The sequence below is a fragment of the Panthera onca genome, chromosome E1 (assembly GCF_046562875.1).
Source record: "Panthera onca isolate mPanOnc1 chromosome E1, mPanOnc1 haplotype 2, whole genome shotgun sequence".
Taxonomy (NCBI): domain Eukaryota; kingdom Metazoa; phylum Chordata; class Mammalia; order Carnivora; family Felidae; genus Panthera; species Panthera onca.
Window position 1 is genome coordinate 12,543,343 of NC_138352.1, and position 11,282 is coordinate 12,554,624.

Here is an 11,282-nt window from a genome sequence, read left to right on the forward strand (position 1 = left end):
CCTCACTTCCCTTTTGGAGCAGAGATAGTGAGAACTGTCAAAAGTGGGCCTGTTAGTTTCAAAATCGAGTCGACACTCATAGAGTTCTGCAAATGCCTCACTGTAATTCGGGACCGGTCACTAGCAAGCCGGAATAGAGCAAAGGGGAGAGGCAAGCCAGGGCGAGGAGGCCACCCCAGAACCCCCATCCCATCTCCACTGGTGGGTACACCCAACCCCAGAAGGTTGGCCCATGTTACAAGGTACAGCTGAGCTAGTCTTCTGGGCTCCCGAACTATCAAGTGTCTGTTTCACAAACAAAACCTGACCCCACAGCCCCAGCGGGCAGCCCCGAGTATAGCCTTGTCTTTCCATCCCGGGCCCCAGCCTCCTCTGTCCACCCATTTTGTCCTAAACCTGTCCAGACAGGAGAGCAAGCAAATGTGCCTCTCAGGACGCGCTTCGCGGCGCTTCTCAGTTAAAGTGTTGTGGCTAAGAGACCAGCAAGTAGTTCTAAAAAAGATCTGGAAAGAAATCCCCACCATGGTCCCATCAGAGCTGTCGACAGGGAGACCCAGGGCATCCCAGGCTGTTAAAGACACGTGTGCTCCCACCAACCAGTAAATTTTAATATTAGTTACTAATTTCACACACAACAGAATCAGAGACCCTGTCCCCAGCTACCTCTGCCCCTACCCACCCTACCCCCCCCCCCCCCCCTTTAAAAGATAAGCCCCTGGGATCTGGGCCCCACTAGGGTAAGTGTCCCTCATGTGAGAGAAGCTGTAATTCTGGAGAAAATGACCACCAGAGAGAGGGAAGAGCTTTTAGCCCGAAGGGAAGCCAGAAGGCACAAGTCCAGCCACCCTGAGGGACCAGGAGCCCTTTCCAGGCCAACAGAAATTTTTGCGTGGGATGACACTGTGCTGAGCCAGAGCAACTGGGGAACGGACTTCCCAGCGAGAACAGAAACTCAACAGTGAAAGCCACAAGGGGGAAGAAGCGGCCAGCGGTAGTGTCGCCAGTGTGTGGCTCGGCCCCTCACCCCACGGGAGGAGGGGGCGGGTGTCCGCGGTGGGTGGCCAGACCCTGAGCTCAGGAGTGGATCCGCAGCGGGGAAGGGAACCAAGAAAGCGCCGGCGGGCAGGAAAGGGGAAACGGGACGTGCAGACCACCAGCCCGGGGAAAGCGCACCGCCGCCGAAAGTTCCGTCCCCGCACCCCACCCCCCTCCACTTCCTCTTCTGGAAAGGCTGCGCCGCACGAGGGCGGGGGCAGTCCTGCAAGCGTCCGCCAGGGGGCGGCAGCGGGAAGGGAGCCGGCGCTCCCCAGGCGCCCACGCCTCAGTTGGCCGAGCTGCACTGCAGGACCTGATGCGGAGCAAACAGCTTGCGGGCCCCCGAGGCCTCTCCCGGCTTCCCCAGCAGCGGGCAGTTCTCCTTATTTTCCTTGCCGTCCGGCCCGGCGGGCAGACCCGAGGCCTTCTTGAAGTAGCACAGGCGGCACACGGAGTGGTATTTGTCTGCGCCCCCGATCACCTCGACCTGGCCGCGGGGATGCAAAGAGCCATGGGCTGAATGGGCTGAGGCGGGGCGGGGCGCCTCCGGGCCACCCCCCCCCCACCCCTACCACCCCCCCCCCCGCCAGAAGGCAGGTGGCGGCTACCTCCTTCTCTGCGCCCAGCCTCTTGGTATAGGCGGCTTCGCGGAAGCACTCCATGCACACCGCCGTCAGCTTCACAACACTCTCCGCCAGGGGCACCAGGTTCAGGATGGTCCCGAAGGCCTACGTTCCGGGGGAGAGACAGCCTCTGGGCGCACCCACCTCGCCAGGCGGGTCTTTCCCTGCAACCCCTTGACTCACAAGCACGGACACAGGGGCACTTTGCCTTGACCTTGCTTTCCCCAGAGTGCCGTCCCCTGCAACACCCCCAGCACCCAGACTGGGATGGACTCGCTCCCAGGCGAACCCCGGCGGGGCCTGGGTCCCGCTCACCTGAGTGCCCGGCTCAGCCTGAGCCGCTGAGAGTGTCCCCCAAGGGCTAAGCCCCGGTCATCCAGGTGGCACCGCGCTGAGAGCAAAGGCTAGCTGGGCTGTCCCTGCTCCTCCCCGGGCCCCCTTCTCCCTCCAGACCCCTTCCCAAGACCTGGATCAGATGACTCACCTTCCTCTGGAAGGTCCCATCCAGTGCAGCCACAATCACGGTCTTCCCGGCGTTGGCCATAGTCTCGCTGAACTCCACGATGTCTGGGAACTGGGAGGGGGCGGAGGGGTGACGGCAGTGGGTTTCCACCCCGAGCAGCTTGCAGCAGCCACGGAGAGACACTGCCACCGGTCAGCGTGGAGCATGAGAACAGGGCGACCCCAACGCTCCCGCCAGTGCCCCGACGAGGAGACCGGCGTTCCTGTGCTTGCCCCACTGCACACAGCCATGTGCACCCACAACCACCCAGGCCGCCTCACCGGCCACCAGCCTTCTGGGACAGAATAGGTCGGCTCCAGGCCCCAGCACAGCACCACGGACCTGTCACCGGGTGATGTGGCCCCACTGGAGGCGGTCTAAAACCGCGGTGGCCAAAAGCTCAGGCCAGAGGGCTGCCTGCCTTGAACCCTGCTCTGGTGGGACGCACGTGCTTGGTGACCTTGGCAAGGACTTCACGTTTCTGAACCTTAGAAATGGCAAGGACCGCCCTCGGTGTTGTTTAAGGATCGGAGGCACTCAAATAGGGAATAATGTGCCATCTGCTGCCTCGAGAAGGGGTCGGGGTTCCACTGGCCATTTACGGAGCAGGACGCCACAGCGGGCCCCGCGTGTACTTGGTAAATCGACTGTCATTTTAAGTGGCCCAGGGTGAGGTCACAACTTCTGCAGATGCTCGGGCGAGCTGTCCCTGGTCAATCCCACTGCCTTCGGCTGATTGTGTTAGTCTGTCTGGATTGGTCTTCGGGCTGTGAGAACGCGCACGTGCTTGTCTTTGGGCAGCAGGGTCTCTCTCCAAGCCATCAGGCCTGACCTGGCACATTTATCGAGGTGCGAGGTTACCGAGACCTGGACAGTTGGCAAGACAGGTCCCGTGAAGGTGGCTAGAAAAATCACGAGCAATTCAAGTATGATTCGGCCGAAGAAGCCAGACGTGGCTCCCCTCTGTGGGGCTGGCCAGTCCCGAGCTACAGAAACACCCACGACTCCTGCACCGTCATACACGTGTCCCCACTCCGTCACAGGTGACAGAAATGCAGCTCCCAGCCTGCAAGGAGCTCTCAGCCAGTAAACGCCTCCCTCCCTAAGTTGTGGCAAAGCAAACGGTCTCCATATATTTCCAAGGAGAGAGGCCGGGCACACCCTTCCCCTCAGGGCCCTGAGAGGGAAAGGAGCCTGCCCACACCCTGATGTCGGGTTTTCGGCCTCCAGAATTGGGAAAATCAATTCCTGCTGTTTCAGCTGCCTGGTCTGTGGTACCTGTTAGGGCAGCCCTAGGAAAATATTACAGGTTACACTTAAAGTAGAACCTCGGGGTGCCTGGGGAGCTCAGTCTATGGAGCATCCGACCCTTGGTTTGGCTCAGGTCATGATCTCCCCGTCTCGTGAGTTCGAGCCCCACATCATCGGGCTCCAAGCTGGAAAGGTGGAACATGCTTAGGATCCTCTCTCTCTCTCTGTTCCTCTCCCACCCGTGCTATCTCTCTCTCTCTCAAAATAAACAACCTCAAAAGAAAAATATTTTAAAACAGAACCTCAAAGTACTTAGTAAATTTCAGGTTTTCTTGGTAGACAAAAATAATCACGAGACCCACGTAGGAAAGTACCGGGAGGTTTCTTGCTGGGGACGAGTTTGCCCACCCGAGTCCAGCGGCCCGTTCTACACCTCCGGGCGACCTTCAATGAGCCACTTCCCGAACGAGTTCTCATGAAGGGGAAAGAACCCAAAGAAGAGATTAGGAAGCCTACGAGTGGATTTTCACCACTGCTGTCTTCCTGCCAAGAGCCGGCTGGCTCGAGATGTGCAGCCCAATGACCCCTGGCCCTGCCCCAGCCCAGGCCTCTGCTTCCTGGCAGACAGGCCGGCCTTGAAGGGGCAGAGGCCACAGAAGCCAGGGATAAAGGATGTGACAAAGCAAAACATTTGGCTATGAGTGGTAAAACATGAAACGAAATGCCACAGACAGATCTCCGGGGCAAATAAACAGGGAAGAAAGAAGCAGACCATGTGACAAAGTGGCATTGGCCACTTCAGGTCCACTGGAGAAAGGAGAAACCAAGAGAAAAATGAGTGGAAGCCCTTCAAAGGCCATTGGAAAAAGGAGAAGTAAATACAAGTAACCCATAAACATGGACACAGACATCAGACAGCAGCGATGAGACAAACTTTCACTGGGGTGTGTGTTCGTGTGTGTGTGTGTGTGCACATGCGTGCAAGCTCTGCCACCTGCCCCTTACTCCTCCCCTCTCTCCTGGGGATTTCTGCAAAGGCCCAGTGGTCACACTGTCCTGTCATCCGCTCTCCGTCAGCGGGGCCGCCCTTTGGCGGGCTCTGCCCAGGCTAATTCCCGAGTCTTCTCCGCTAGGCTGCCCAGAGCCACCTGCCTCCATCCTGCCCCTGGACACACCCAGCCGGCCAGCAGCTCACTCCCTGGCTCTCCCTCAGACCCCTTTCTGACCGCCTCACCGTAGCTCTGTCCCCTTCACATTGCCCGTCTGTCCAGTTGTCCCCACCTGACCTAGGACATCGTTCTCTCCCTAGAAAGGAGAGACTAGACTAGGGACTAGAAAGGATGCTCAAGGGGGGGGAGACTCTGGCTGTACCCGCCCCCCAACACCAAGAACACTGCTGGCATGGGGCACAAGCCCAGAAAATACTTAGGAATGAATGAATGAATGAATGAATGAATATTGCACATTTGCTGACATGGGTAAATGGTCAACCATGCGATAGAAGCCCACTCTATTTACTTATTTATTATTTACGCATAATGTATCATCAAGTTAGCTAAATACAGGGTCGTCTTGGCTTCGGGAGATTCCCGCGATCCGTCACGGACATCCAACACCCGATGGAGCTCGCGCTATTTAAAAATATACATCTACAAAGACTAGATGGATGTAGACCAACACGTAATGAGTTTTCGTTTGCTTTTCTGGGCTGCAAAAAGAGAAGAGCAGCCCCCGCAGCAGGAGCTGGCCTGGCGTTGGCAGCTGGGCCCCGGTGTTACCACGGAGAGCGAAATTCATTTCACGGAACATTCGCATCCGGCAAGGCCACTCCTCGACTGGGATGGGTCAAGATGAAACCAAGACCCTCCGTAATCCTGTCTGAGCACAGAGACGGACGTGAACACTGTCCAGGCTACGGAGGACCACACGTTCCCCCTTCCTGCCCAGGAGGAAGGTTGAGGAGGCCGGTCAGTTACTCCCTTCCCGAGGGCACAGAATCGAGAGCCAGGGCAGCCTCTTAGAAGCCTCCCCAAAATGATCCCCCACAAGCCCAAGCCCTCTCCGGCTCCCTCTGTGAGAGGTCCGTGGTTCCCACGCTGTGGGTTCTCCCTGCAGCAATCACTACCCACTCACCAAACACACACACAGAAGAATTTCAGGGCACAGAGGTAGAATAAATAGGCAGTACAGGGGACCCTCCACCTTCGCGCAATTCCTGTGTCAGGACGCCCACCCAGGGAAATTGTAGAAGCCGCGTCGGCAGACCTCCCCATCACTGACTCACGATAACGTTCTATGTTATTCAGCTGCTGAGATTTTTGGGCCTGATTGTTACAGCAGCTCACGTCACCCTCACGAGTGCACTGGGTGGAGACAGACGCACTCAGAACCCTCCGGAGGGCTGAAGTGAGCCCTGTGGGGAGAGAGTTGCAGTTTCATTCATTCCAGAAGAACTCGCGGAAACAAAAACTCCCAAAGCACACGAAAGACGAAAGACGCCAAGACTACGAAAGACAACCTGCAGAGAGTGCACTCCGGAAGAAAGGGAAAGAGTGAGCTGGAAAAGCCTTTCACACAAGATTCTCGGAAAGACAAGGAAAGGGACAGCAGCCGCCACACAAACAAACAAAAAACAGTAAATTCGCAAACAAAAATGAAGATATGTGAATTAGAGCAGGAGCTACACAAAGAGAACTAACCAGAAATCCCAGAAACGAATAGAGTCTTTGAGGGGCACCTGGTGGCTCGGTCAGTTGGGCGTCGGACTTGGGCTCAGGTCGTGATCTCACAGTTTGTGAGCTCGAGCCCTGTGTCGGGCTCGGTGCTGACAGCTCAGAGCCTGGAGTCTGCTTGGGATTCTCTGCCTCCCTCTCTCTCTGCCCTTCCCCCACTCGTGTTCTGTCCCGCTCTCTCTCAAAAATAAGCAAACATTGGGGCGCCTGGGTGGCTCAGTTGGTTGAGCATTGGACTTCAGGTCAGGTCATGATCTCACGGTTCGTGAGTTCGAGCCCCACATCGGGCTCTGTGCTGACAAGCTCAGAGTCTGGAGCCTACTTTGAATTCTGTGTCTCCCTCTCTCTCTCTACCCCTCCCCCGTTCGCACTCTCTCTCTCTGCCTCTCAAAAATAAAGAAACGTAATAAAAAAATGAAAAAAAAAAAAGCAAACATTAAAAAAAAAAAACTGAAAAAGAAAAAAAAAAGATCAGAAATAGAACGAATACCTTCCAAACCAGCAGAGGACAAGGGTGGGGGACAGATAGGGAGTCTGTAGGCAGAATGCCAGGACAAACCAACTTACAAACTGCCCTTCGTCGATGCCTATGACAGCCACGCCTAGGGCCTCCTGGGCCACATCCCGGAGCAGGCAGGCTGGCAGTGCCTCCATGGTGTTTCTGGGGAGAGAAAGCCAGGGCGTGAGCAAGGCAAGGGAGTGGGGGCCTGAACGCAGGGGCCGGGGAACAACTCTTGTGACCGCCCTACCCGCAAATCACGCGGCACTGTCTGGCTGGAGCGTGAAGTTAGTGCCTGTGGGAGGGCATCTGGGGAGAATAAAGGCCCATGCTCGGAAAACGAGTTATTCAACACAAGCTATTTCACTGGATGCTTTGGACTAGAAATTAGCAACGCGCAATACAAAGCTTTACTGAGACTCAAAAGCTCCTCCCCGCTTTGGTTTAGTGGGCCGGGGCAGACGAAAGGCTTTAATTTGTTTTAAAAATGAGAAAAGGAATAAGTAAATATAACTCAGCCTGCATTACAGATGTCTTTAGATCAATGCAGTCACAAACTAGAATTTTCTACTTCTTTCTTTTTATGGCGGAAGGGGCCCATGAAAGGCAAAAGTGCCCAGGGAAGTCCAACGTGGCCCTGGGCCAAACATTAGCACCAGACTCGGAGCCCTGTGTATCCTGGCAGAGATAAGTCCGGAACCCCAACCTTCAGTTCTCTAGAGTTCCCTCCATCTGGCTTTTCTGGCAGATTGAAGGGTTTCTTCAAGCTCACAGAGCTGTTAACCAGCAGAGCCAAGATTTGTATCTAAGGTCCCACGGCTGCCTGGCGTGCCCTGCGGGGACAGTCGTATCCAGAAGGGTTTGCAAGTGAAAGGTCACATGTGGGAATGTTCCAGGGCATTAGACCCCATCCTGCTCCCACACCCAGGGCCCTTTCTGAAGAGAAATGCCTTTCTCTGTCCTCTTAAATAGTGTCTTTGTTTTCCACAGTGTTGTTTTCCTTTGTATTCTCTTTTCCTGCTGGTACTTAACTAAAGCTCAGCAGTTTGTAGGTGTATTTCGAAAAACATAAAACACCACCACTGCTTAGTTATTTGCCGTGCTATAATTCTACTCCAAGATCTGGGAAGAGCATGAAGTGGTATTCCCTGCATTTTAAATTCCCCCTTTCATCCCCAAATAGAGAAGACCAGAGGGCGGGCAAGGGCAGGGTGTATGGAACTGTCACTCCTGCCAGGGGCTCAGTCCCAGCTGCTGCAGCCCGAGTTAGACAGCACCTGTGCTCAGACAGGCAGAGCTCAGATGTGACCCTGATCTGATGGGACTTCTCATCACTGCACAGTACTGCCTCCTGCTTTCACGGACTTCCCTGGATGCTCCCCTGCCCAGTGCATGTTTTAAGGAGGAAGAAGCAGGGGCACCTGGGTGGCTCAGTCCGTTACGCGTCCGACTTCAGCTCCGGTCATGATCTCACAGTTCGTGGGTTCGAGTCCCACATTCGGCTCTGTGCTGACAGCTCGGAGCCCGGAGCCTGCTTCGGATTGTGTGTCCCCCTCTCTCTCTCTGCCCCTCCCCCACTCGTGCCCTGTCTTTCTCTCTCTCTCAAAAATAAATAAACAAAAAAAAAAAAGGCAGGGAGAAAGAAGCAAGCTGGAAGACATACGTGGCCTACATCAGACAGCACGGCCAGGAAGCAATGGTCATGCAAATGCCGGCACTTAACTCCAAACCCCGGGCACTGTCCACCCCACCACCCGCCTGGCTTCCGAAAACCCCACGCTCCCACCCTGAAGCCACACATCAGGCGGTTCTGAGGCTGCAAGCCCCGCCTTCGGCTCAGGTGGCCAAGTCCAAAGGGCAGAGACGATGTCCCAGGCTCAGAAGTGTCAGGGCCCAATCTGCAGCAAGGAACGGGCCCGAGTAAGACTAAATGTAACCCTCCACCCCCCACCTCAGGTTGCAGACTGAAATGATCCCAAGGTGCAGGCAGATAAACAGAGAAGGGGATATGCACAAAAGCCACGAGGCCACAGGGAATCAGCCCCAGGGCAGGGCAACTGAAAAGTTACATAAAAAGCCCCATGCAGGCCCAACAAAACCGGTTTGCAACCGTATAGGTGTAACCTCCAGAGCAGGGTTCCTCAGCCCCGGCACGGCACTGTTGATAATTGGGGCAGGATCAACATTTGGGGGAGGGGGGAGGGGCGGTGCCGCCCTGTGCATTGTGGGATGTCCAGCAGCATCTCTGGCCTCTAGCCACGGACGCCAACAGCCACCCCTAGCCCGCTCCAGTTGTGAAAAATAAATACGTCCCCAGACATCGCCAAATGGACTCTGGGAAGGCGGGGAGGGGGTGCAAAATCTCCCCTGGTGAAGAAACCCGGGGCTAGAATCCGGTGAGAGGCCAAGTCCCGAGATCCCTTGCCATGCAGCCCTCAAAGTCTGCCGAGTTGCACGGTCGGCACGAGCCCCCATTCCTGCTAAAGAGAGCTCTGACAGTATGTTCTATGCCCCCGTGAGTTTCCACCCGGCTTCCAGAGGAGGTGTTAGGAGAGGACAGAAGAGAGCAGACACTGACCGGTCGTGCGTGGAGAAGCTGCTGCTATACCGAGTGTCTTTGGCGTACTTGATGACCAAGCACTTGTACTGGGCGATCTGGAAGCGACGGACCCGTCTCATCAGCTCAGTACTGCAAGAGCAGAGCACAGCGGTTACGAGGGGGCAAAGAAGACTCTATCAGCACAAGCTGGGCTCCCCACCACCGTCTAGGGGTCTGCAGCCTGAGGCCCGCGCCTTTGGACAGAAAGACCAGTGACGACAGAGAGGGCCGGTGCTCTGAGAGTTCAGTCTAGACCCGAGAGGGACATCAAGACTGTAGGTCCCTAGGGAGCCCAGGAATAATAAAGGCATGCCGGGGCAGGACGTGCTCTCCACGTGGGGGGTGGCGAGGGATAACCCCCCAGGTGGCCGGGGGAGGAGGCAGAGAAGTGCAAAGGCCACAGGCAGAGGGGAGGAGTCCAAAGTAACCTCACTCCAGAGGTCTTCACAGAGTCTGAACTGACGTCACAAAATCTTTTTGTGCCAAAGAGGGCGCTTTGCCACTGGATCCCAGAGCCCACCTGAGCGTCACCGCAGCTGTCCCCCAGGGCGGAGGGAGGTACTCAGGGGGCTCACCAGCCCACCAGGTCAGCTAGTGGTCCTGTCACATCAGGGGAGCAAAGGTCCCCTGGCCTGACTCCTTAGTGTTAAATTTTTAGGGGCACCTGGGTGGCACCAATCCTTGGTTTCGGCTCAGGTCATGGTCGCCTGGGTGGTGAGTTGGAGCCCGGCATTGGGACCTGTGATGACAGTCTGGAGCCTGGTTGCGATTCTCTCTCTCTGCCCCTCCCCTGCTGATGCTCACTCTGTCTCTCTCTCTCTCTCTAAATAAATACGTAAATGAAATAAACTTAAACTTAGAATACTTAAAGTCTTACAGGCGCCTCGGTGGCTCAGTCGGTTAAGCCTCCGACTTCGGCTCAGGTCATGATCTCACAGTCTGTGGGTTGGAGCCCCTGTGTGGGGCTCTGTGCTGACAGCTCGGAGCCTGGAGCCTGCTGGAGATTCTATGCCTCCCTCTCTCTATGTTCCTCCCCCACTCACGCTCTTTCTCCCTGTCTCTCAAAAATAAACAAACATTAAAAAATGTTAAATACTGGGGCGCCTGGGTGGCTCAGTCGGTTAAGCATCCGACTTCAGCTCAGGTCACGATCTCATGGTCCGTGAGTTCGAGCCCCGCGTCAGGCTCTGGGTTGTTGGCTCGGAGCCTGGAGCCTGCTTCCGATTCTGTGTCTCCCTCTCTCTCTGCCCCTCCCCTGTTCATGCTCTGTCTCTCTCTGTCCCAAAAATAAATAAACGTTAAAAAAAAATTAAAAAAAAAAAAAATGTTAAATACTTAAAATTAAAAAAAAAATTAGGAGACCTGGCTGCCCCTTTCTGAGAGGGCTCTAGCGAGGGGCCAAACGGTCAGCAGCTGCACCCAGCTGCGCGGGTGGTTATCGGACCCTAATGGGAGGGCCTAAACTGGGCGGGAGAGCCTCCTCCAGGACCGGATCCAAGGGCGGAGCGGCATCCTGGGCGGGAAAGCGCGGTCGGGCGGTGGCGGCTGACCTAGGGGGACTGCACGATGGGGGGCTGTCCGAGAGTGGGGACAGGCCCGCAAGAGGCGCCAGGGGAGGACAGACCCTCGGGAGGGAGGGGTGGAGGAGGAAGTGGTCCCGGCCCGCCCTGGCCCCGCGAGGCCATTACCTTTTTCCCGAGAACATGGGTCCTAGAATCACCTAGGAGAGAAAGCGGGGTCACTTCGGAGTCCACTGCACACGGACCCCCGGCCACGACCCCGCCCCCGCCCCCGCCCCCGCGTGCTGGGACCTGCCCCCCGTACCTGGATCTGCCCCCGGGTCTTGCTGGGGGAGCCGGGCAGCACGGTGGGCAGGTTGATGCAGCTCATGGCGCCCCTAGGAAGCTCGCCACTCAGGGACCCTCAGGTGTCACCGCCCAGCTGCCTGGAGCTGGTTCCCGCGCCGCCCGTCTTTATCCCCGGCGCGCTGGCCAATCGGGAGCCGGCGCCGGCGCCCGAGAGCCAATCAGCGCGCGGCCGC

The 11,282-nt window shown here is 56.5% G+C and overlaps 1 protein-coding gene across 1 annotated transcript; it reads right to left on the reverse strand.

Annotated features, from left to right (window-relative positions):
• Positions 1–587: 587 nt before the first annotated feature.
• Positions 588–11,222, reverse strand: TK1 (thymidine kinase 1). Its single transcript, XM_060645252.3, has 7 exons — positions 11,066–11,222; positions 10,930–10,961; positions 9,221–9,331; positions 6,711–6,804; positions 2,143–2,232; positions 1,644–1,763; positions 588–1,522 (listed from the first exon to the last, which is right to left on the reverse strand). Exons 1-7 carry the CDS (start codon positions 11,129–11,131, stop codon positions 1,322–1,324), a joined length of 714 nt encoding a protein of 237 aa, XP_060501235.1. The 5' UTR covers positions 11,132–11,222; the 3' UTR covers positions 588–1,321.
• Positions 11,223–11,282: the final 60 nt, after the last annotated feature.

Bases quoted from the DNA above. Each gene is read 5' to 3' on its own strand.
- TK1 (XM_060645252.3), bottom strand. From the start codon at position 11,131: ATGAGCTGCATCAACCTGCCCACCGTGCTGCCCGGCTCCCCCAGCAAG. The intron at 2,233-6,710 runs GTAAGTTGGTTT...GCCCCCTCCCAG, and splicing joins GCATCGACGAAGGGCAGTTT to TTCCCAGACATCGTGGAGTT. The intron at 1,523-1,643 runs GTAGCCGCCACC...CCCCGCGGCCAG, and splicing joins GGCTGGGCGCAGAGAAGGAG to GTCGAGGTGATCGGGGGCGC.